The 25,851-nt window shown below is 47.2% G+C and overlaps 1 protein-coding gene across 1 annotated transcript in view; it reads left to right on the top strand.

The window, feature by feature from the left end:
• The window catches only part of LOC121487611 (nodal modulator 1), a 56,193-nt gene extending 39,181 nt beyond the window's left edge, over window positions 1-17,012 (top strand). The window contains exons 25-31 of the mRNA XM_041749500.1: window positions 575-716; window positions 4,098-4,181; window positions 5,563-5,673; window positions 7,519-7,620; window positions 9,020-9,139; window positions 13,625-13,717; window positions 16,376-17,012. Coding sequence (XP_041605434.1) covers window positions 575-716; window positions 4,098-4,181; window positions 5,563-5,673; window positions 7,519-7,620; window positions 9,020-9,139; window positions 13,625-13,717; window positions 16,376-16,507 — 784 coding nt within the window. The 3' untranslated portion in view covers window positions 16,508-17,012. The remainder of the gene's footprint in view (window positions 1-574; window positions 717-4,097; window positions 4,182-5,562; window positions 5,674-7,518; window positions 7,621-9,019; window positions 9,140-13,624; window positions 13,718-16,375) is intronic.
• The last annotated feature ends 8,839 nt before the right edge of the window (window positions 17,013-25,851 follow it).

Here is a 25,851-nt window from a genome sequence, read left to right as displayed (position 1 = left end):
CCACTCATGTTTTCCATCCAGAGACGGTTTGCACAAATGTTTTGTATACAAAACACTGCATGTTAGCCGTATCAGCATCATGTAGCTAAATACATTGATCTACACACCATACATATGTATTTGTAAACATACAAAAACCCTTGAGATGAAGGTTGATTAATCAAAAAGTTTAGAAAAAATGGGCCATTTTCAAATGAATATGTAGAATGAGAAAGAAACTGATTTCATTTTATTGAATGTTTCATTATTTAGAATAAAGCTTAATGAAAATAAGATAAAATGGAATAAAATAAAGTTTAGCCTTTCTTAATTGGAATTTTCTGGAGCATCCCTTAAAATGTAAACAAAGAAAAATTGACAGTCTTCTGCCCAGCTCGAGCCTTCGGGCAGGAAGGCCGGATTTGGAAGTGATACAACCAGGACTGAATTGGCTGGGTCATCGGGGTACAGTTCTCCACTGGGCTATTCAGCACTGTAAATTGTTGGTAAACGGAGGGCACTTTACCACAAATCCTTTGTGTGCTTCAGAAAACCACGAGAATATCATGTTCCATTTCTTCTCTTGTCATTCTAGTTGCTATGGTACAGTTTCTTCCTTAAACGGAGAACCAGAACAGGGTGTTGCCGTGGAAGCAGTCGGACAGGACGACTGTAGTATTTATGGAGAAGACACTGTGACAGATGAAGAGGGAAAGTTCAGGTTACGTGGATTGCTGGTGAGACTTCGGACATTCTTTAGGAGTGGGTTTTTTCATACTGTGTTCAGAGGTGACTGGCGGTGCCCCCAAGACTGCTAGGAATAAGCTGAGCAAGGAGTTAGGACCCTGGAACCCTCCTAACCCCTTTCACCTGGCACAGCTTACCTTTCATTGAGCGGACACATTGGGTTGGGGTTTTGTGACAAAATACGGTTGGAAAATGGGTTTGGTGCAGCTTTTGCCTGGCATTGGGTGGTTATGGGATAGGCCAGGGCTCTCAGACCAAATGCCTGTGGCCAGAAGAGGCATGTGAATGGCCGAAGGAGGTGTGTGCTCACCTAGGGAGTGGTGAGTGTGGTTAAATCCAGAGGGCAGGGCCCATGGAAAGGGGGCAGCTGCCATCCAGCTCTTTATAGCCACATGGGAAGATAGGCTCGGCACTGCTAGATCATTTGAGTTGTTAGAAGTCAGATGTTCAGATTTCCACATGAAGACTCCTGACTTTTTGGTATCAACAACTAATGAAAAAGAAAAAAAAACACCCCACAAACTCCCAACTTTTTTTGTATGGGAGCCAACGCATTTGCCTGTTTGCTCAGTTGCCACATTCAGTTTAGGATTTCTCGTGCTGCTTCCTCCATTTTTATTTGTGCATTCACTCTCTTGCTCATTCAGCAGATACTACCTCTGTACTGTGTGGTCACTGAGAGCATGTGGGTTGGACAACAACGGCTGGATTGGGCCCCTTGGATCTCGGGTTGGATCCCTAGGCTTTTAGATTCACACACTGGATATTCCTAGCTCACTGCAGAGGCGCACATTATCTCTGCAATGGGCTAATGTTTGCTCAGATCACAGGAGCTGAAACGTAAACCTGTTTTCAGTTTATTTGATAGGTTGGGGCAAAGCTCTTTTTTCCCCAAAACAAAAATATTCGTGTCCAGGGCACCCCAGGGTCAGATCCTGGGGTACCTGGGAGGCAGGTAGGAAGGTTGCCTGGTGAGCTTGGGGTGTTAAAGGTGAAGGGGAAGGATGGACTTGGGTGTCTTCCTGGCTGTGCTGAGGACTGGAATTCTCATGGTCCAGCCCAGTGCACACCAACTGGGTGGGCTCTCCGCAGCCTGCTCTGCCCACCACGGGTGTGTTCTCACCAGTCATCAAGATGACACTTACCTTGCTATCCTTAGGGGTCTGCACAAGCCTTACTGTCATGCTCCTTTCTAGCTATCCTCTGCCCTGCAGGAGGGCTCTGGCTCCGAGGAACATGCTGCCTCCAGGCCTGCTTCCCTTCCTGTAACGGAACAGACAGGCGGAACACCATGGCCTCACACTCCTGCAGCCAGGGCCCAGGGACAGGCGTCAGGTCTCCGGGGCCAGGTCCTCGGAGGGCCTTGGCCTCACCAGTCCAGTGTGAGCCCAGCCTTTGCAAGTCTGTCCTTTGGCCGCACGAACGAATGCCCTTCTGCTGTCATCTGCTTGGGTTTAAATCCTGCCTCTGTTATTTCTTAGCTGTCTACTTTCAGGCAAGGGGTCCATCCTTTCTGTTATATGCATCCTCATCTGTGAAATGAGGATGAGAGTGACACCCCCCTCATAGGTGGGCTGTTGGTGTTACAGAAGTTCACATGTGCAGACACAGCAGTCCTGGCACAGTGATGCAGTTAAGTGGTTAACAGAGCCTTCCCCTGGGGTGGCCTTCCCCTGGACTGCCAGCTCCGGTTTTGGTGTTGCAGCTTTCTGAGGCCACAGCTTGAAAAGGGGTCTGGAAAGGTGCCCATGTAGGTCGGGTTTAGGGGAGCCGCCCTTCCCCTGGGTGGACTCTAGCAGCGTCCTTGGCTTACATCACTCTTAAAGTTGTAGGAATGCAAAATCTACATCATCTCCTTGATTCCCTCAGCATCTTGCGAGCCCAGACGTGTTCTTCTAAACCCACCAACCTAACACATTGTTTAATTAAACTGAATATAGTTTCCTTCTCCAGTGCAGATTTCCATTTTAATTAATGCTCTGAAGACACCCTCCTTCTTCTAATAGGTGTTAATTTATTAGCTCTCACAGTAGTTTTCGGAGTCACCCTGGTGGCCGCCCACACCTGCCACGTGCCAGACCACACATTCTGGAGGAATATCCTTAGCTATTCCTCGGCCAGGATTTGGGGCTCGAGTTTGCCAGTCTCCCAGAGGGTGCCAGGTTGGAGATCCCTCACTAAAGGTTTTCTAAAGATTTTAGCCCCAGTCAGGATGCGTTCATTCATTTCCCCTTTCCTGGCACTGCTGTCAGGCTGTCTTAGCCAAGAGACTGCAGCACTGGATTCCACTGCCAAAGGATGAAGGTGAATCCAGGAGTTGGTAGGCCTGAGCAAGGAGCGGTCCCGTCGGGATGGAGCAGCCCTCCCAATAGGCTCCCACTGGCCCAGGTGTGGGAGTGAGCAGCCAGTGCTGTCCCCTTTCCTGCCCAAGTGACTACTCACATCCCTTCCTCTCTGGGGTGCAAATAGCTGTTTTGAACTGAACTCAATACTACTGTAAAGTCCTAACTGAGCTGTAAAGTCAATGAATGTGTCTACTGGTGATCATAAATTTGTTTTCAGTTTTTTAAAAAATAATAGCTTTATTGTCTTTGTAAAGGTGCCCTGTGCTCATTATAAAATAGCTCAAGCAACATATCCAAACAGACAATCTTGAAAAGGAAAAAACACAGCCTAAAGCTGTCAAAACACACATTATTTTAGGAGACCAGAACTCTTTTATCCATGCTAGTTTAAAAATAAATGATTATGTCTTAGGGTTGTCCTCGTTAGTGGCATATAGACACCTCAGAACTCTCGATGCCTTAGATCCTAATGTGTGAGGGGATTAGTTATGCTATTGATCGGAAATTGGTCACTTTGAAAGCTTTCATAGAGTAATGATTTATTTGGTAAACTCCATGTACACCTGTAAAATTGAGCAATAGAATACAAATCTTAGAAAGAACAGATATTTTTAAGAAGAAAATTCTCAGGTCTCCCTTGGCAGAAATCCTGTCCATTATAAGCATTCGGGAATCTCATTGCAGTTGTCTACACGCATATATGCGGGCAGAGGGGAGGAGTGGACAGCCAGGCAAGAATGATTTTTATCAGAAGAAACATGTTGTGCTTAGCCATTTTGAAGTAGGAAGCCAAATCTAATTTTTCTAGGGGATTGAAGGAATCACAAACTTCCAGATAAATGTTCCTTCATCAGGGTGCTTCTAAAAGGGATTCTTACGAAGGTTAATAGGCCACAGACTGTTACTGGAGGTGGGGTGGGAGTGGTGGCGTGGTCGTGACGAGGGCCTGCTTGGTCAGGGCAGGCTTGGGTCAGGTTCTGGGCGATGACCCCTTTCTAGAGATGTGACCTCTGGGTTTGCTTGCAGCCGGGATGTGTGTACCACGTGCAGCTCAAGGCGGAAGGCAACGACCACATCGAACGGGCCCTCCCCCACCACCGGGTAATCGTGGTAAGGCACCGGGGGATGGCGGTGCGGTGGGAGTGCTTCCCCAAGCAGAAAGGCTTTAGCACTCCCCTGGCTGGCTGCCTTTCATCTGTTGCGGGGGGGAAGCTCCGGGTCCTAATTAAGGGTCCTCTTAGAACAGTGTCATCTTCACAAGCGGCATCTCCTGCAGGGTTTTAATGAGCAGCATCACTGTCGTGAATGCAGAGGAGAAATTTGAGCTGTTGTCTCCTCACTCCCCAGGCAACCTCTGATCATTATTCTCCAAGTTGAGGATCTCAAGGTCTAAGTGGCATTTCAGATCAAGGGAGGGTAATAAAGACAACATGGGCTTAATTGGTGGCAGGGCCACCCGATTTTCTTATATCCAGATGACCTTGTTTTTTCCACTTGGTGGTGGAGTCTCTTAATATTCCGGATCACGACTGAGCTCATTGATCCCTAAAGAGGCAGCCGTCCCTCCAGGTCACGGGAAGGAGCCCAGGAACCATTTGAAGTGAAGCTTATCCCCCGTGGAGTGATTCTTGTTTGCTAGACTGAAGGGTTTGGATGAGATGGGGGAGGGGGTGGGTGGAATCTTGGTGGCTTGATTAGGTAGCACTGGCATGAAGGTTGTGAGAGGTCAGGAGAGGGGTGGGCCATTGAGGACCATTTGGCTGAGAAGTAGGTTTTCTTGATGTCCTTATGGCATCTGGCATTTTAAATGGCTGTGAGGGTGGGATCTCACAGTTGCAGGTTTCCCAGCCATGGTGGGCAAAGGTCAGGGTCATGGGCAGTTGTGGGGACTACGGCCTGGCAAATATGAAAAAGTGACAGATAGGAGGGCACATACCCAGCTCCTGCTGTTGGCTGCCAGGCAAGTACATCTTTCTCTATTTTTTTTTTTTTAAAGATTTTATTTATTTATTCATGAGAGAGACACACACACACACAGAGAGGCAGAGACACGGGCATGGGGAGAAGCAGGCTCCATGCAGGGAGCCCAATGTGGGACTCGATCCTGGGTCTCCAGGATCAGGCCCTGGGCTGAAGGCAGACCCTCAACCACTGAGCCACCCAGGCATCCCTCTTTCTCTATTTTTAAGAGAAGCTGGAAAATCTGGCTTTTTTTGTGTGTATGAGATTTCTCTTTAAGATTTTGGCAAATAATGGAAACTGAAGAAATATCCTGTGCCAGTCAAGCAGAATGTCTCTGTGGTCCAGCTGTAGCCCACCTCCATACTGCCAGCGTGTGCCGTTGGACTTGGGCCACTTCAACGGCAAAGTTCATTCCCTTCCTGAAGAAGTGAAGTTTGCTATGAAACAGCTCCTAGGATATCATCCAGCTAGAGTGGAAGTTCCTCTCCTGGCTTCCTCACCACCAACATTGTTCTTGGTCTCTTTCTAGGTCGGCAACAATGACATCGATGATGTAAGCATCATAGTTTTCCGGCAGATCAATCAATTTGATTTAAGTGGAAATGTGATCACTTCCTCCGAGTATCTCCCTACATTATGGGTAAGGCCAGTTTTTTGTTGTTGTTGTTTTTTTGTTTTTTTTCTACGGTTGTTTTGTTCTTTTCGGCTCTGAGAAGAGTGGGAGTGGGGTATGTAGGCTTGCCCGGCGCTTGCTTTAGTGCGCTGATGGCGGAGGTGCTGAGGGCTGAGCTTGAGATCCCGGCACATATCTAGGGAGAATGGTTGCTGATTGCCCGGAGAGAAAGGCTTCGTACTTTGAGGTAACTTTGTTTAGCTGGCCATAGAAATAAATCTTTGGAAAAATTGTGGTAGAAGCCTAACTAATGCTCCATTCAACGTAGAGTCTAAAGCAGGAAGGATAGTTTTCAGGCAGAGTGCCTTGTAACTTTTAAAATTCTGTCCAGGATGGAGGTGGTGGGCAGGGGACAAGGAGTCGGGCAGTCTGAGCTGTGTCCTGCCTACCCCACTGCCACGGGCAGGCCCTTCCTTCCTGTGGACCATGGTTTCCTCCTCTGTGAAACGCAGGAGTTGGACTCAGTGACCTCTTAAGATCTCTTCAGGTTCTAACAAAATCTCCTTGCCTGCAGTTAACAAAATGTTTATACTATGCTCCAGGATCCCTTGAAAAATGTCAGTGAATTGTCATGGGAGTGTGTTTTTCAAAGGCGCTGGTAATTTTATGGATGGTGACATGTTTGACTTGGGTGAGAATGTGCACTGAGTTTTTAACTCCCCTCTTAACTTGCTCTTCATTCCAGGTTTGCCAGCATGTTGCCTGTGGGGGCCAGGCAGGCAGCGCCAGGGTGAAGCCGGCTGGGCGGGCTGTGGGCAAACTGAAGCAGACGGGAGGGGATGGCACCACTCCTTGGCTCCCTGGGATTGTTGTGTTGGAATCCTGGCCCAGGGTTGGGATCGCTTCCCAGTTTTCCAGAGAAGCTGGAAATTAGAATTACTTAAAATCACCTGGTTTTTAAATAGAGGCAATGAATTCAGATTTGCTTAGAACATTGTATAGGACAAAAGAACGCATATGTAATCTTGGATGTGACCCACAGGCACCCAGTCTGTGACTTTCGTTTTAGGAAAACACCTTGTGACTTGTGTGTTCTATGTAAAAGTGTCAGTGTGGACCCTGAGGAGAGGTGGCTGTGGCATTTTCATGGCAGAGTGGAGCCCCCAAAGCCTTCAGCGTCAGCCAGGACTGTACCCCTTTCACACATCCTATTGCTTATGGCAGTGAGAATGAGAACAGGCCAGAGAGAAAGGCTAGAAACACGGGACTGAACTGAATTATATCCAGACTGGAAGCAGCCTGGATAACCAGATGCAGAAGGGGAATGCATTTTGAGTTTAAGGAGTTTGAGGAATACAGCCTATGGAGAGGCAGTGCCGGGTGGGCCCAGACCCTCAGCGATGTGTTGTGTCCCAGGTGCCAGCGCGTATGAATCGTGTGCCTTTAGGAGATACAGGCTCTGGGCCTCCCTACGGGTGACAATGATGCCTATTCAGAGCCAGGGTTGGTGACCGCGTATATAAAGTGCCTGTTGCTTGCCCGGCACATTCTAGCTATATTAGAAGCTATTCCTTTTATTATTATCAGTATACTAACTATTACCATTTTGAACATTAACATAAATTGCCAGAATCGATTTTAAAATCTTACATTTCTATGCAGGTCATGGAACTGTGAGTCTCCGGTGATTGAGGAATGTATTATGTATTCCGGCCGGGGGCAGGTGGTTTCTCTTTCAAATATCCACCTTTCCAAAGATCCTTTTCCCCCCGAAGAGATAAGTTATTCTGAGCATGAAGTGAAATCTTTAAAATGAAATGTTTATTGTGTTTTAATTTCAAAAGCACGTCCTGCTTTGTTTCTCCTCTCCAGGTAAAGCTTTACAAAAGTGAAAACCTGGACAACCCAATCCAGACGGTTTCCCTGGGCCAGTCCCTCTTCTTCCACTTCCCGCCGCTGCTCAGAGACGGCCAGGTAACTAAGGCCCGTGGCTCCATTCCAGCAGGTGTCTTTGAATAACTCCACTTCCGAGTTTAAGGAAAGTGTTTTCATTTCCCCCCCAAATACCTCTTTGCAGAAATGGTTGATGTGCTCTCCGACTCAACAGAGGTCGGGCTCTGTAGGGTTTATTTTTTAATTGGCTCTTTTCCTGTTTACAAAATAATATACATTCATGGCTGGAGATTTTTTGGGGTAAAAATCAGATACAATCCCATCATCTAGAAATAATCCCTGTTAATGTGCTGATAGGTACTCTGGTCTTTTTTCATTGTGTGTGCGAACATAAATATACATTTTTATGTATTTTAATATTGCAAGGCTGGGATTATTTTGTACGTTTTATAATCCACGCTTTTCAATGAAGAATATATTAGAACTCTTTTTCCCATCATTAAACCTTTATGACATGATTTTTCATGGTTTCCCAGTAGTCTGTCATATAGGGAATGCTGTAATTTATATAACCAAGGCCTTACTTGGTGTCATCATTTACTGGTTATGTTTATTATCAGTTGTATTTGGACAGAGTCAGCTATTGTAGTTGTCATGGTGAGAGCAAACTTTGCAAAGAATTTGATTCTTTCCTGATGGGCCTGGCATGCATTCATTAGTAGTGAACCTATGTATGCCGTTCTGTCTCCTTGCTTCTTACCACCTGCCATGGGAATGATAAACTGTGGCCTTTTTGGGCATGAAATGGCCGTAAAATAATGAAATAGGTTGCAATGGACGTTTGGAGTCACTCCCCGTTTCTCGAGATGCCCTTTGAAATAGCTGCCGTATGCAGCACTGTGGAAAGAGCACAGGCTTCAGTGTCAGACTCCACCTGGGCCCACCACCCACTGTGAGATGGGAGCAGTAAACCCGACCTTGTCAGTGTTTGATAGCAGAACAGGTGTCTGCCTCATGTGGTGCTCATGGTGCCCGGCACACAGCCGGGGCTCCGCACATAGGGTTTGTGACCGTCACCGGTACCATTCCAGAGGTGCTGTGTTCTTAGAACTTGCCAACTAATGAGCCACTTAAGTATCGTCCCTTAAAAGTCAACCTCATTTTGGATTGAAAGCAGCCTTTCTCGGTTGGATCGTGTATCTCCCTCATCAGAAGTGGCTCGTAATAACTTGCTGTGTTTCATGACGTCAGATCCTCAAGGGACCACAATTATATTGTGGCTGAATGTGCTTATACGGAAGTGCCGCAGGCTCTGACGGCTTTATCAGAAGGTGCTGGGGACACACAGCTGTCCCTGGTAGAAGGGCCCACCGCGGTTCCTGCTCTGAAGTTAGCGACCTTGGTTTGGATGTGTAACCTTGTGGGGTTCTATAAAGCATAAAGTCCTTTATAAATGGAACTTCTTCTCACTTGTACACAGAATTACGTTGTGCTGCTGGACTCCACGCTCCCCAGATCCCAGTATGACTACGTCTTGCCTCAGGTTTCTTTCACGGCAGTGGGCTACCACAAACATATCACCTTGATTTTTAACCCCACGGTAAGGAGAAGGGGGAGTTCGGGAACAGCCTATAGGGATGGTGAGAGGAGGAAAACTGTGCAACCTGTGGTCCGGGTATTAGTGGAGGGAGGAGGTAAAAATCAGATACAATCCCCAACAGGAATCCTAACACCTGTTGCAGGGCCCCCAACTTTGGGTCCCTTTTGCATTCTTGATTTCCCTAGATCCTTTTCTCCTGTTTTGAGTGCTCATGCCTTCAGTTCACTTTGAGGAGGAAGCCGTCAATGAGGGGAGGGGATGTGTGTAGGTCAGTGGCTCAGGTGTGACTTTGGGGGAGAAGGTCACCGCTGTGTCGTGGTTGAGGGTGTTGTGGTCCTTCAGCCGGAGACACAGGACACCTGACCTGCCCAAGTTCCTAGAACCAGGTGCTGGTTTGTGAGAAATAGGACACAAGAGCATATAAAGGATGCCATGGGGCTGTGGGAAGCTGTGGGACATGAACCTGGCATGTGATTTATTTGACACCTTGCAAGAGAGAAAAAATCCTACACAATGGGTGGGATACCTGTAGATTAAAAGGAACTTGCTCATTTAAAAAGTTTTTATTATTATTTTTATTTTTTTTAAAGATCTTATTTATTTGAGAGAGAGAGAGCATGAGCAGGGGGAGAGGCAGAGGAAGAACCAGACTCCCCGCTGAGCCAAGAGCCTGACACTGGGCTTGATCCCAGGACCCTGAGATTATGACCTGAGCCAAAGTCAGATGCTTAACTAACTGAGCCACCCAGGCACCCTGAAACTTGCTCGTTTTATCAATTGTTTGCCATACATAGACGTCATTGGATCCTGTATCAAACAGACTAAAAAAACAACAGAACAAACAAAATACACATTCATGAGATAGTTATTTAGAACAGTGCCTCCCATAGCTGGCGTGCGGTAGGATCACTTGAGGATTAAACGCACAGCAGCCACAAAAATGGGCCCCAGGGCCCAACCTCAGACCTACTGATTCAGAATTTGGTAGTAAGGGTGGAACCCAGGATCTATGGTAAAACAAATCTGGCCTCCCAGCTGCCATATTGGTCATTGTCATAGGCCATTTCAGCTCAAGGGGCAGAATTCTATTTTTTTTTTTTTTAAAGATAATTGTGCAGAGGAGTACATTCAGCCACTCTCTTTCCTTTTTAACAACTGTGCTACCTAGGACTCCTGTGGGTGGCTATTCCGTAGTATATTCAGTTAGCCCCTCTGCTCAATAGATGTTTGGGTTATCACTCGTGTTCTGCTGTTATAAACAACCTGTTAGTGATCGGCCTCGTGCGTGCATGTTTTTGAAAGTTTGTCTGTCTCTGGAATAGACTAAGAAGTAAAGTTGCTGACTCACAGGGTCAGTGCGTTTGGAACCTTGCTGGATGGTGCCCCTCCCTCCAGGGAGCTGTCCTATTTGTGTTCCCACCAGCAGTGCATGCATGAGAGCACCTCCTTTCCCCAACAGAGCGTGTGGTCAAATTAAAGAAATTTTGCAGTCTGGTGGATGAGAAATGGCATCTCCTTGGAGCTGTCCTCTGCATTTCTCATCCTTCCACATGCTTAAGAACCATTTTTTGTTCTCTTTCTGGAACTGTTTACTTTTATCTAGATTGTCGGTCCTTTTCATTTTGGAAGCCCTTTGTATATGAAGGAATTCTAACCTGTTGTGATGTATGCTGTACCTATTTGTCCCAATTTGTTTTTTTGTTTTGGTTATGCAAACATTTATTTTATTTTTTATGCTAAATGTATCGATGTTTTCCTCGTTGCTTCTGAATTTTGAATCATAGTTAAGAAAATCTCCCCCACTTTTCAGTTTTTAAAGGAATTTCTTTCTACTCCAGGACTTGCATGGTTTCATTTGGTACATTTCCATCTCTGTCCGTTTGGAGTTTTTCCTGGTGTAGGGTGTGAAGAAGAGTTCCAAATTTATCTTTCCCACATGCAATCAAGTTATCATTTTGTGCTTTTCAGAACACCATCCTAGCTGGGAGGTAGGTAGGAATTATTCTCCATCATCTAGAGATGAGACCCAAGGAGACACTGAGCAGTCTAGGTCCCCAGCTCGTACACAGCAGGGTTAGGACTTGAACACAGCTCTTCTGCTGCTTTCTGGGCATCTCTGGCCAGAGGCTTGTGCTCAGTGTCTTGGCAAATAGGATCTTACCTGAAGTAGAGAGTCTTTCTGACAGACTCCAGGAGGAAGCACTTACCTCACTCCCCACAGAGGAGGCCTGGTTAGGAGACGCCAAAGAGATGAGCATGTAGGGAACCATCTGTCCCTGTGTGGAGGCACACTGCCAGTCCAGTGAGAGCAGAGGGTCTCTGTGAAGGGCACTGATGGTAGCCGTCTGCGATATTCCCTGGGGCCCCCACCAGGAGGTTCATCTGGATCCAGGGAGACACGTGGGCAGCTGGTGGCAGGAACAGATGCTGCTGGTGGTGGCCAAGCAGCCACCACGCCCCAGAGCTGCTGCCGTGATTGTGTCTGTCACTTCGCTGCATGTGAGACACCTCCAAGTGCAGGGAGTGCCCGCTCCCACAGGGTCTGTGCAGGGCATTCACTGCTGATCCTCACAATGGCCCTTGTGGGGATGTGCCTTTCTTGCATTTTACAGAAGCCCAGAGAGAATGAGTAACTTCCCTGCAGAGCCAGGACTCAGAGCGAGCTGGTTTGTCTCACATCACATAGTTTCTAGAACACTCCACCTCCCGATGGGTGGCTCAGTGTTGTGCATTTGTGAGGGCCTTCCTAAGCACTCCACTTTACTCTTCTGTTATGTGTAAGCCACATCATTGATTTTTTTTTTCCTCAGTATTTCCTGCACTGCTTGGCACTTTACATTGCTGATCTCATTGAACCTCACCTTCCAAGACTTAAGCCTTGGAACTCATTGTCTTCATCCCTCTGCAGTGTCCCCAGTAAGCATTTACTTCTGGGGAGAATACAGTGGGATCTAAGACATGTCAGATGATCCAGGAGTAGGGAGCTGGAGGTGGAAATCTGTTCCCACCCGGAATATTTCATTTTTAAGAGACCATCCCATTCTGCCTCAACCATCTTGGGTAAAATGGACCCAGAGTCATTCCCCAGCCTAGATGCTCTCAGATGTTTTATTTCTCAGGACCCCCTTACCCTGTTCAAAGTTGTTGAGAATCTGAGAGCTTTGGTTTAAATGTATGTCATCTGTCTTATTATATTCCATTAGCTGCCAGAGTGATGACATCATCACACGTGGCTTCTGGAACAGTCCACTGTTCACTTGGGAGAGAATGAGAGTGAAAAGGATGCATAATATCTTAGCATTGTCATGAAAAGTTTCACCTTGAATATCCCCTGAAAGGGAGTTCCTAGACCATACTTTGCGAACCAGTGCTTTGTCCCCTTACCTTATTCTGTCATTGTCTGAAAGTATCCATTTATTTGTTTCCTTTGTGTGGGTGGACTGAGCAAGGGGGTGGGTTTGTTTACTGGTACAGAGACCCCCAATTTCAGGGTCTTCAGGAAGATGGAAGTTTCTGTCTTCTATCAGCATCCAGGACCAAGGTCTAGGAATGGCATGGGAGCCCCAAGGTATTGGGGACCCTGCCTCCCCCCTTCTTGGGGCTCCACCATCCCCTAGCACCGCACCCCTCTCACAGATGGTGCAGCTGGCTGGCAGGAGGGGAGGGCCTGGGTGTATTACCAAATGGTTCTGTTCACATAGCCTTGGCCGGCATTTAGTCCCACAGCTATCCTATCTGCAAGGGAGGCCGGGAGGTGTGTGCACTCTGCTCGGCCCAGATGAAAGTTGGGGGTTCTGTTAGAAGAAGGGGGGGATAAAAAAGAAGGGGGGGGGATCCCTGGGTACCTCAGCGGTTCAGCACTTGCCTTCAGCCCGGGGTATCATCCTGGAGACCTGGGATCGAGTCCCACATCGGGCTCCCTGCATGGAGCCTGCTTCTCCCTCTGCCAGTGTCTCTGCCTCTCTCTCTCTCTCATGAATAAATAAATTAAATCTTTAAAAAAAAAAAAAGAAGAAGAAGAAGGGGTGATGGGCCCCTGGGACACAAGCCACAGCCTGCCTGCTCTCCTCACTGGGCTGACCTCTGGGAACCGCCTGTTTGTCGTTGTGTGCCTGAGCCTAGCGCGGCGGGTTCTCAGCACCCCCTTGTAGGAAGGAGCCCTGTGTGTGTGGCCGGAACTTGGCACAAGGAGGCCGTTTACTCCTCAGCCACAGGGATTGCCCGCCCTCCATGGCTCTTGCTTTCCTCAGTTAGTGGAGGCTCAGAGGGCGAGATGTCGGCAGCCTCTGTCCACCCCGGGGTGGCAGAGAGCAAGCCGGGAGAGCTCGGGAGGCAGAGGGTTCACCAGAAAGTGTATCCAGGTCACTGCACTTGCTGTCGCGTGGGACATCCGGGGTCCTGGCCGGTGGGCCGAGGCTGTGGGTGCTGGGTGGTGGGGGGAGCAGAGGGCCTGTAAAGCAGCAACGGTGTTCTCGGTGTCCGCAGAGGAAACTGCCCGAGCAAGACATCGCACAGGGGTCCTACATCGCCCTGCCTCTGACGCTGCTCGTCCTGCTGGCCGGCTACAACCATGATAAGGTAGGAAATCCAGGCGCCTGGCAAGAAGTGCCCTGTGCCAGGGAGCGCCCTCCCGCACAGCTGTGAGGTGTCCCGTGTAACGGAAGGTAGGACATTTCAGGGTTGGCAGGGACTGCGAAGGCCTCATGCTGTCCCCAGGTCTCCTTACTTTAGTTCTCTTTTTTTTCCCTAATTTTAAATTTTTTATTACTATGTTTTAATGTTTTAAGATTTCTATTTAATAATATATAGCAGAATATTAGTTTCAAGTGTACACCACTTGCATCCCTCACCTGGTGCTCATCACAACTAGTGCACTCCTCAATCCCCATCACCTGTTTCACCCATCCCCCCACTTCCCTTTTAGCAACTATCAGTGTGTTCTCTGTAGTTAAGAGTCTGTTTCTTAGTTTGCCCCCTTTATCTTTCCCCCCTATGTTATGTTTTGTTTCTTAAATTCCACGTATGAGTGAAATCATATGTACTTGTCTTTCTCTGACTTATCTCACTTAGCATAAAACCTCTAGTTCCCTCTATGTTGTGGCAAATGGCAAGATTTCTTTCTTTTTGAGGGCTGAGTGATATTCCATTGATATACCACAACGATATACCACATCTTTATCCATTCATCAGTTGATGGACACTTGGGCTGCCTCCATAATTTGGCTCTCGTTGATAATGTTGCTGTAAACGTCGGGGTGCCTGTACCCCTTCAAATCAGTGTTTTTGTATCCTTTGGGTAAACACCTAGTAGTGCAATTGCTGGGTCATAGGGTAGCTGCATTTTTAACCTTTTGAGGAACCTCCAAACTGTTCCCCAGAGTGGCTGCACCAGTTTGCACTCCCACCAACAGTGCAAAAGGGCTCCCCTTTCTCTGCATCCTTGCCAACACCTGTTGTTTCCTGTGTTAATTTTAGCCCTCCTGACAGGTGTGTGGTATCTCATTGTGGTTTTCGTTTGTATTTCCCTGATGATGAGTGATGTTGAGCCTCTTTTCATGTCTGTTAGCCATCTGGATGTCTTCTTAGAAAAAATGTCTATTCGTGTCTTCTGCTCATTTCTTAACTGGGTTATTTGTTTTTTGGGTGTTGAGTTTGATAAGTTCTTTGTAGATTTTTGTATATTAACCCTTTATCAGATAATGTTATTTGCAAATCTCATTCTGTAGGCAAGCTTTTAGTTTTGTTGACTCTTTCCTTTGCTGTGCAGAAGGTTTTTATCTTGATGAGGACCCAGAAGTTCATTTTTGCTTTTGTTTCCATTGTCTCTGGAGACAGGTCTAGCAGAAGTTGCTGTGGCCGAGGTCACAGAGGTTGCTGTCTTTGTTCTCCTTTAGGATTATGATGGTTTCCTGTCTCACACTTAGGTCTTTCGTCCATTATGAGTTTATTTCTGTGTACAGTGTAAGAAAGTGGTCTACTTTCATTCTTCTGTATGTAGGTGTCTACCCAACACCATTTGTTGAAGACACTGCCTTTTTTTCCATAGGATAGTCTTTCCTGCTTTGTTGAAGATTAGTTGATCATAGAGTTGAAGGTCTATTTCTGGGTTCTCTGTTCAGTTCCATTGATTTGTGTGTCTGTTTTTGTGCCAGTACCATGCTGTCTTAATGACTACAGCTTTATTATATGGCTTGAAGTCAGTCAGCTTTAGTTTTCTTTTTCAGGATCGCTTTGGCTATTTGGGGTCTTTGTGGTTCCATATAAATTTTATGATTGTTTGTGCTTAGTCTGTGAAAAATGCTGGTGGTATTTTGCTAGGGATTGCATTAAATGTGTAGATTGCTTTGGGTAGTGTAGACATTTTAACAGCATTTGTTCTTCCAGTCTATGAGCACTGAATGTTTTTCCCATTTCTTTATGTCATTTTCAATTTCTTTCATAAGTGTTTTATAGTTTTCAGAGTACAGGTCTTTTATCTCTTTGGTTAGGTTTATTCCTAGGTATCCTACGGTTTTTGGTGCAATCGTAAATGGGATCGATTCCTTGATTTCTCTTTCTGTGGCTTCATTATTGGCATATAGAAATGCAACAGACTTCTGTACATTGATGTTGTATCCTGTGACTTTACTGAATTTGTGTAATCTGTTAGCAATTTTGTGGTGGAGTCTTTTGGGTTTTCTACATAGAGTATCATGTCATTTGGGAAGAGTGGAAGTTTGACTTCTTCCTTGCCTATTTGGATGCCTTTTCTTCTTTTTGTTGTCTGATTGCTGTGGCTAGGACTTCCAGTACTGTGTTGAATAAAACATGATGAGAGAGGACATCTGTCTTGTTCCTCCTGCCTGTAGAGGAAAAGCTCTCAGTTTTTCCCCCTTGTGGATGATATTAGCTGTGTCTTTTGTATGTGGCTTTTATGATGTTGAGATACATTCCTTCCAGCCCTACTTTGTTGAGGGTTTTTATCAAGAAAGGATGCTGTACTTTGTCAAATCCCAGGCCTCCTTTTAAGGCCATAAACCTCTTGTGACATCTACCCCAATCCTCAGTCCCCCTGTCTCTGAGACCCTCTGCAATGCAAAGGTCTCTGCTTTGTCTTGAACCAAAGCCACTCATTAGCACACAGTGGGTGATGACCTGGCAGGAGGAGGATGTGTGCTGACATGTGAGGTTCTAATGCCCCTCTGGGCACAAGTGTTCTCCTGGCATCCCCCTCTCTCACTCTCTCTCTCTTTCTAGCTCATTCCCTTGCTGTTGCAGTTGACAAGTCGACTGCAGGGCGTCCGAGCTCTCGGCCAGACAGCCTCTGACAATAGTGGCCCAGAAGATGCAAAGAGACAAGCCAAGAAACAGAAGACAAGGCGGACGTGAGGAAGAAGAGGGGCAGGTGAATCTCACTCGGGATAGGCCACAGCTGAGGGGCCACCACTCGCCCTTGGCATCAAGCATGCATTCAACTGCCTTCACCAGCTGTCTGCCCCGTGCTCCTGTCACCGTAGCTGCCTGGGCCTGCCCTGCCTCCCTCTCCCATCCAGCCCCTCGGTGCAATGCAATGAATGGACCCTCCTGTCACTCTGCTGAGCACAATTTATTTTCTGAGTTGAAGATAATTTATTATTATTATTTTTGTCAAAGAAGTATTTAAGCTGTGCTAGTGGCGTGAGAATGTATTTCTTGATCTTCAGCATTCATTTGCAAGAATTCCAGGAAACACAGGTTTTCGATCTGCTGATGAAGTACCCATCAGATTTGCCTAGTCCCTTAACTTCCCTCTGCGTCTCAGATCCCTGCTGGAAACTGCACAACCTGTAACTACTACTAGGAGGGTTTGTGAGGAGGTGAAAATCAATAAAATTGCCCATTCATGTGTGTTGTAGCTCATCTCAGATTTGTCTCTTTGATGATGTTGGCATAAAGCAGGGATCATAAACAGAGATGCCTTGGGGGGTACATAGGTCCTGAGCAAAGGGCCGGGCAGGAAAGTCCTATGCAAGAGGGAAGTGACACACAGCAGCCGTGTTTGTTCTCGGTAGTAGAGAATAGGGGAGGGAGGCATCTGGGGCAAAATGAGTGCCCACCCCGTCTGAAGGAGCCAGAGCATCTGGGCCCCAGCCCACCAATGCTCTGTAGGAATGTGCGTTCCTCCATCTAGAGAAGCCGGAAAGACAATGGCTTTGTGTGAAACCCAAGTTATAAATGCTAGTGACAAATTTAATTTCTTAAAAAACCACATAGACCAAACAAAATGCATGTGTGGGATGGGTGAGGCTTGAAGGCTGCTCCTTTGCATGAGGTATGCACAGGAATTGCCAGCATTTATTGAGAACCACAGTTGACCGGCAATGGGGATATGAAGGTGGGTGCAGTAGGCGATGCTCGGGATGGGGCCACGTCTGCTTCATTCCTTGTTGCCTCCCCAGTGCTTGGCATGTGCTGAGCATCTGTGAGGAGTGAACGAGTGCACGCACACATGCACACACGGATCGGTGGGCAAAAGCACCTGCCTTCCCAGAGCGCACCCATCCCTGCATGGAAGACCAGCCACTTGGGACAAGTGCAGTGTGATGAGCCGAGAGCCTCCTGGCACAGGAAGCTCAAGTGGCCACGGGGTCTGATCCCCCGTTGAGGGATTTGGGAGAGAGGGCTTCCTGGGTGTGCTGTGTGAGTCTGGAAGGATGTGGAATGGAGGCAGGAAAAAGAAAGCACAGGTCTTGTTGGGTGTTGCTTGGCAATGCCAGCCTGAGGGTTCCCTAGTCTTGGTGGCCACCTACAGAGGTGCTGTGCTTCCAGCTTGCGGCTCTTGGCCTTTTGCCATTTCATGGGTTTACTTTTTTTTTTTTAGCCCGCAAGCAAGGGGTTGTGGGTTGGAGGAAAAGGGAAGACGGGACAGAGGGAGACCCCAGGATTGAATCTCAGGCAGGCTTCTTACTCAGTGTGGAGCTGAACTCGGGGGTCGATCTCATGACCCCGAGATCATGCCCTGAGCTGAAATCAGGAGTTGGACGCTCAACCCACGGAGCCACCTAGGCGCCCCTCTTGGGTTTGCTCTTTTACCGTGGCAGGAAGTAATCTCTCAGAGATCTGGGACAGATGAGATACATAATATAATTCTTGGAGTGTTTTCTAACTCTTATTCCAAGTGGACACCCAGAAACATCCCTTTTAAATGTTAATGGGGCTTTTTATTGACATGGTGTAAAGGTTAAGAGCTTGTGGAAGATACAACTAAATGTCAATACATCTCAGCCAGTCCCGGCCACCGCCAGCAGGTGTCAGCGTTCCCCCGCCACTGGCCTGTGGGTCACCTGGGGTGCCGCCGGCACTGCTAAAGGGCTCTGCTCCTGGTGGGGGGACGAAGTGGATGCATTTCTAGTCCATTTGAAAGGTGGGCTTCCTCTGTGGTCTGTAATTTTCTCATTTTCTGGCACTCTCAGGACAGAATTCCTCTGATCCCCCCTGGGAGGTGGACAGGTGAATGGTGTTAGGATTTTGAATGGGGCCGCAGTTACATGAGAAATTTTTCCTTATCCCGGGAAATTTTTTAAATGTCCGACACAGTGGGTTCTTCACTCCCACTGCTTGTGCGTTTTTTTGCTTATTAAAGCGGCCGTAACACTTGACTGAGGACACCCCAGAGACTTTCAGGGAAGTGTCATTCTCACATGCTGGCTGGACTTGGTTTTGAGTTTTCTGTTTCCTTTCCTTTTTTTCTTTTTTTTTTTAAACAAATACTTTATTTTTAAAGATTTTACTTATTTATTCATGAGAGACAGAGAGGTGGAGACACAGGCAGAGGGAGAAGCAGGCTCCATGCAGGGAGCCCGATGTGGGACTGGATCCTGGGATCCAGGATCATGACTGCGCTGAAGGCAGATACTCAACCACTGAGCCACCCAGGTGCCCCCCCCGCCTTTCTGGGTTTTCTTGTTTTGAGTTTCGCCAAGCAAGCAGTGGGGATCGTTGGGCATGGGGGGATGGGAAGGGCTGAAGGTGCACCGAAGAAGAAGAGGCAGCCCTGTGTTAACTCTTCACGGTCTCCCTGTGAGGAAGGAATATTCATGAGAGTAGGCCAAGGTGAGTGATGGCCATCCCAGGGGAAGAGCACCAGTGGGAAACACTAGCCTTCCATGCGTGGCCACCGTGGTCCCATGTGTGTGGTTCGCTGGATCTCCATGACCTTCATGAAGCATATATGTTTCAGTCCTATTTTACAGAAGAGGATGTTGAGACTCAAGGATCTCACAGCTATTAAATGGCAGAGCTGAGATTCGAACCCAGGCCCAAGAGTTGTCCCCGCTATACAAAATGCAATCGTGCGGTTCCATGGGGGGTTGTTAGGGACTAGTTTGGGGATTTAGAGAAGGAAGGCTGTGTGTGGGAGATGGGGGCATACCTGTGGTAAAGTCAGGGCCTGGTGACATGTAGCAGTGTTTGCAACGGAGGGTCAGGTCACAGAGCGACCCTCAGCCTGGTGTCTAGGACCAAAGAACACTAGGACTAGATATTTAAATCCAGTCCCTTCATAGGATTTCCGTTTCCTTTGGAGCTGGAGCATCCAGAAGGGAAGCCTTGGTAAGGATTTGGGGGAGAAAATGATGGTATTCTGTTGAGCCTGAGGCCGGGTGCTGATGAGAGGTGAGAGCCACGTCTTAGTCACCTGGCACGTGGTTGGAGCTTGAGACAGGAACCAGCCTCAAGAGGGGCCCCAGTGACCCACACTGCCCTCTGTGGTCCCCTGCCATTGCTCAACTGGGGCTGGCCTGGTGTGGCCCATGGAATAGGGCAGAAGCAGGGGCGTAGGGGGAGGAGGTGATGTGTGGCTTCTCAGGCTAGGTCAGGAAAGGGCACACCTCCTCCTTTGGCTGTGGGTGCAGCCAGCCTGCCTGCCTCGCGGGAGGGTCCTCATGTAGTCCTGTGGAGAGGAGCTGAGCCCTGTGGCCTATAGCCCATCCAGCGTCCCAGCCACCTGTGTCAGGCACCTTAGAAGTGACCCTCCTGCCCCAGTCAAGCCTTTGTATGATGCAGCCCCAGCCGACATCCGCAAGGCCCTCTTAGAGACCCCAGATGAGTGAGGCCCAGTCGAGCTCCTCCCAAATCCTATCCCACAGAAGCTGTGAGTACTGTACACAATTGTATTAGGCCTGCAGGTTTTGGGGTAACTTGTTCTGCAACCTTACATAACCAGAACTGTCACACGAGTGGTCAGTGACTGAGAGACTCCCAGCAAATTGAGGCATTTCTGCTTGTGTGTTCATCCACTCTCTTTTGGTTTCAAGTAATAGAAACCCAACTCCAACTAGCTTAAGCAAAATGGGCCGTGTCACTGATCACACAATGAAGAAATCAGGCTTTGTGTGTGGCTGGATCCAGGGTCTGTCTGAGTCTCCAGGGTCTGCTTCCCTTTGTGTGTTGATCTTTGCTATTGGCTCCATCAAGGCTCTAAGGGCAGCTCTCTATGGTGGAGTCTGATAGACCCCTCTGTAGAAACCGATGGACATTTAAACCAGGCCCCAGGCTGTTTGCTCACTCACTGGTCTTGCTGAGGCAGGGGCAGGCGCCAGGCACACAGGACAATAGTTGACGGTGAGTGGAGTCTGGGAAACTGGCCTTTGGCTTCCACCGGTCCATTGTGCTTCTATGGAAGATGTTCACCCAGCAGTGTCCGGCCTTACGTCATCCCAATTTGTAGGCCCGACAGGAAGAGAACTTCATTTTGAGACAACACGTGTCCGTCCTGGGGAAGGGGCAAACTGCAGAACTGCTGGGGCAGACCTGAGGCACACCTACACCATGCCATCGGTAGCTGCCGTGACCGGGATGCTGCATTACCCAGAGAAGGAGGCGGTGTGGAGTGAGCAAAACTGAGAGAAGCCAGCTCCACTTTCTTTAAGACTTGATGACAAGGCCTGGTTGAAGTCAGCTACCATATTTGGCTTTAGCTTTTCATTAGCACAGTGACCATGACCTTATGACACACAGGAGGGAGAAATTAATCCGGTTGTGGGCCTGCCATGTGCTAGCGCTGGGAAGTTCCTGGCCAACCCTGGAATTTGAGTGGAGCTGAGGAAGGTAGAATGTGGCCCCTTCCTGCCCCCCCTCTCAGTGGGAGGAGGTGTTTATGCTTCGTGATACAACGATAGGATAATGGTTGGGTCATGAACATACTAACTACACTCTTGCTGTAATGTATGCCTGGGGTTGTTTAAGATGCTACCCGTTTTCATATCCTTTTGGATGAGTGAATTTTTTTCACTGTTCCACTGTGTAGATGAAAACAGCAGCCTAACTTGCATTTGGTTTTTGGAATGTGAAGATTTTATAAAATAGATGAATGCATCGGAACAGGTGGTCCCCGGGTCGGTGCAGAATCTGTGCCTCCGGAGACTGATGGCTCCCACCTCACCTGGGGAGGTGTTAGCAAGAGGAAGGATCCCGCAGCTGCTGCATTTTTACCCTGTTAGGGCCCTTTGAGCTACGAGGAAGAGGTGGCCAACACCCCTGAGTGGTCCAACTTGGGATGGGCCTCTCTTGCCTCCTTTTCATGGATAGGGTGGGCAGGAATAGGGACAAAGAACTGTTTACTGCCTATAAAAATGCCTCTTTCCTTATATACTTGCAAGAATGCCTCATCTAAGTGATGATGGATAGTCGGTTATAATGGCAAAGATCTGTTCACATATAAAGATGAGGTCTAAGACCTGGATTGGTTTGAGTGCAAGGGTCAGCAAACTATGGCCCTCAGGCCAAATCTGGTTTACCACCTGTGTTTGTAAATAAAGTGTCATGGGAACACAGCCATCCCTGTTCATTTACAGATTGTTCCTGGCTTTTTTTTTTTTTTTTTTTTGCCCTACAATGGTAGAGGTGAGTAGTTGTCACAAAGACTGTATGGCCTACAAAGCCTAAAATACTTATTATCTGGCCCTTTCTAGGAAAGGTTTGCTGACTTCTAGTCTAGCGGGTGCTTTGTAAAGTTTGATCTTTGGGTGGGTCATTAATTCATTAATTTGTTCAGCATGTATTAACTGAGCATCTAGCCTGTGCCTGGCACTCCTCTGTATGCTGGGAAATTAGGGGTGAGAAGGGGCAATCAGGCCTCCTCAGTTCTCCTGAGGCATAATGCTGATGGAGGGAGGGACAATCAACAAGCAAATGAGATTTCTTGGATAATGATAAGTGTTATTTTAAAAAGTGGAACAGGGATCCCTGGGTGGCGCAGCGGTTTGGCGCCTGCCTTTGGCCCAGGGCGCGATCCTGGAGACCCGGGATCGAATCCCACGTCGGGCTCCCGGTGCATGGAGCCTGCTTCTCCCTCTGCCTGTGTCTCTGCCTCTCTCTCTCTCTCTTTCTGTGACTATCATAAAAAAAAAAAAAATTAAAAAAGTGGAACAGGTGGTATGGTAGAGGTCTCAGGGAAGGCCACTCTGAGGAGGTGACATTTCAGCTGAGTCCTGAAGAAGAGAAGCTAGTTATGCCACGATCTACAGGAAGTGCTGCCCAGGTGGAGGGGCAGTTATTGTAAAGGACTTAAAAAGGAAATGAGCTTCATGAGTTTGAGGAACAGCAGAGAGGCCATGCCCTGGGATAGTTAAATCTTCAGAGGATGGACAGGAGGAAGGAACTGCTAAAGAAAGCAAGAAGAAGTGGCCCCTGAGGTGGGGGAATTCCAGGGGTGGATGGTGGGTGAATGATTGGTGCTCTACCCACTCGGTGATGAATACTCATTAGTAGGAATATTGGTCATGATCAATCCACATGGACTCATGGAGGCCATGTCAGCAACTCATGCTTGTCTTCTCTTTGGGATGAACCATATGAAACTACCATTTTTACGCTCAAAAACGGTCGAATTACCAACCCACCATACATGTATACTGAGATTAAGCAAGTAAATGGAGTGCGGATGGCAGGAGCTAGGTTTCTCACTGTTGGAGTAGAAAGTGATGGATCAGCTCCAAAGAGAGCTAGAATGATCCATGTGGGAATGGATCAGAGTTGGACACACAGTACGAACTGATGTTTACTTTCATATATATACAGATGGCTGCATGTAGAAATACTTATACCTGTGTGCAGACATACAGGTTAGATCCCTGCTCTTTCAGCTGAGGCAGGGGAAGGTGCTAGAAGGAATGACACTCCGGTAGTAACAACACCTAGCACCTGGATCTTCATTCTCTAATAAATACCACTCCTCTGATAAAAGGAATGGGGGCTCCTTGGGAAAAGTCTAATTCTAGGATGGGGGTAGGAAATACATAAGATGAGCTGGGAGCATCTTGCAGGGTTAAAAAGTAGGTGCTTTCTGACCTTTTGTGCTTGGAAGTGCTAAACAAAACAACGCAGAACACCACATTGATGGGTATCTCACCAGGACACAAGAGCCAACTGAAAGAGGTCCCAATGGTCAAAGCTGGAACTGTCTGAACAACAAGATAAAGTAGCACTGGATTATAATCCAAAGTATAAAATCAGTACTATGATTCTGCATTGACATAAACAAATGATTGAATGAGCAAATAAATGGTGGAGAAGAGACAAATCTGTCTTGTAATAGAACTCCAAATTGATGTAGCTCCTCCACCCTCCAGAAGATGGAGGATAACCCTTCCTCCTCAAGTGCTTCTTGTAATGACTTCCTTCCAAACGGGACTGTGTGAAAAAGGGGGAAAAAGAGTAACTTTGTAGTGAAGAAACCTAACCTGACACAACCTCAACCAAGTGATCAAGGTCAATGTCAACAGCAATAAGTCATCCCGAGAGTGCATACCCTTGATATGAAGTGATGTCAATGAGATGTCCTCTATGATCTTTCTTCTCAAAACACACAAGTCTCATCAAATGAAAAAAATATCAGACAAATCCCAATCTTGGGACATTCTAACAAAACACCTGGCCAGTATTCCTCAAAAGTATCAAGGTCGTCAATGTGGTATCCTGGCACAGAAAAAAAAAAAGGACATTAAGTAAAAACTAAGGAAGTCTGAATAAATATGGACTTTAGTTAATAACAATACATTAATATGTGGGGCACATGGGAACTCTGTGTACTATCTTCACCATTTTCCTGAAACCATTGCAAAATGGTTTAAACATTTATTTAAAAAAAAAAATGTTGAGCTCTCAGCCCTAGAGCTATCTTCTTGGAAACCTCCACATCATGAGAGCCAAGTAGAGGAAAAAGCACAGGCTGAATTGAAAAAGAAGAAAGCAGAGGCAGAGATCCAAGCAAAGCACTAGCTTGTGCACCCATGGAAGCCACAGGAGCAGAAATAAGGAAAGCCAGGGGCAGGGATGCCAGTAGAAATTGTTGGACTGAGTGCTTACTTTCTAGAACTTGATTCAATGGATCAGAACATCCATCACCATCTGATGGCAATGATAACTTTTTTTTCCCCTAAGTCCATGCTGGGCGTGGAGCCCAATGTGGGGCTTGACGCTGAGATCAAGACCTGAGCTGAGATCAAGAGTCAGACACTTAACCGACTAACTTAACCACTAACCAGGCCTCCTGCAAAGACCACCTTTGAGACACCCACCTTGCTCATACCAAAACAGTCCCTTATAGCCCTTAGCTCTGGACCTGTGACTTTGGGGACTAATTCCATTTTCATTTATGGCTGAATGTTAACATGTGTACAATAAATCATCTCTTCTGCTGTCTTAGCTGAAGAAAAAAAAAAGTTGAACACCAGCAGTGTCATATACTTGACCTAGTACATGTCTTACCTGGTTTTGTTTGGGAGCATGAATTTGTTTTGTGCCATCTGAACTCTGCTAGTTGATCCTCTCATGGCCAATGGTAAGAGACAAAATGACCCAAGTCAGGAAATGGCCCAGCATGCAGACCACACACATCGGTCTGCCTGAAAATGCCAAGAAGAAGATAGTCAGAGGTCAACAACCTATAGCCCAGGGGCCAAATCCATCTGGCTGCCAATAAAGTTTTATTGGAACACAGCCTGCTCACTCACTTATGTATTGTCTGTGGCTTCTTTTGAGTGACACTGCAGAACTGAGTAGTTACAACAGAGATCGGAGGGCCCACAAAATATTTACTATCTGTCCAGTCCTGCATAAAGGACACAGGCTCTGTCATCATCCTTAGCAGGAAGGGTGAGGAATCCCCATCTCGGGACAAGTCAGTCTTTTAACAACACAACACACAGCTGGGCAAAGCCCAAGGTTCTTTGGGACTGAAATGGATCATTAATATTGAATGTTTACAACCTTCTTGCTCCAGATGATTCAATTTAATTTCTCCCAACTGTTGTAACAGAGCTCCCACGTGCAGAGGTCGGGGCTGTATGTCTTCATTGGCTTTCTGAGGCTTGGGAGCATATTGATTCTGCGGAATGTACATTTCTCTGGAAAAAACATCTCCTGACATGACAGGAGATCACACATTGCTTGTTTCCTGTCCCTTTCATTCCCCTCTGAACATAATAAAATCATGATCCCAGCATCACTGAGGGACCCTCGTGTCTCTTGGAAGCAGGGCTCCTTTTGCTTGCTTTCTTTTTAAATCTCTTTCAAGCCAGTGAGGCAGGGTAGAAAAATTTTACTGGCGTTGGAGCCACACAGATGTGAGTGCAAATCCTGTGGCTGTTATTTCCTGGGTTGTTTGATTTTGGGTGAGCTGCCTCATGTCTCGGAGTCTTAGGCCATCCCATTGTAAAATGGGGATGATGGTTGCAGTACAGGGTGCTTCTGAG

This window comes from Vulpes lagopus, chromosome 3 (genome assembly GCF_018345385.1).
Source record: "Vulpes lagopus strain Blue_001 chromosome 3, ASM1834538v1, whole genome shotgun sequence".
Lineage (NCBI taxonomy): Eukaryota > Metazoa > Chordata > Mammalia > Carnivora > Canidae > Vulpes > Vulpes lagopus.
This window is presented reverse-complemented; position numbering and strand designations above follow the sequence as displayed.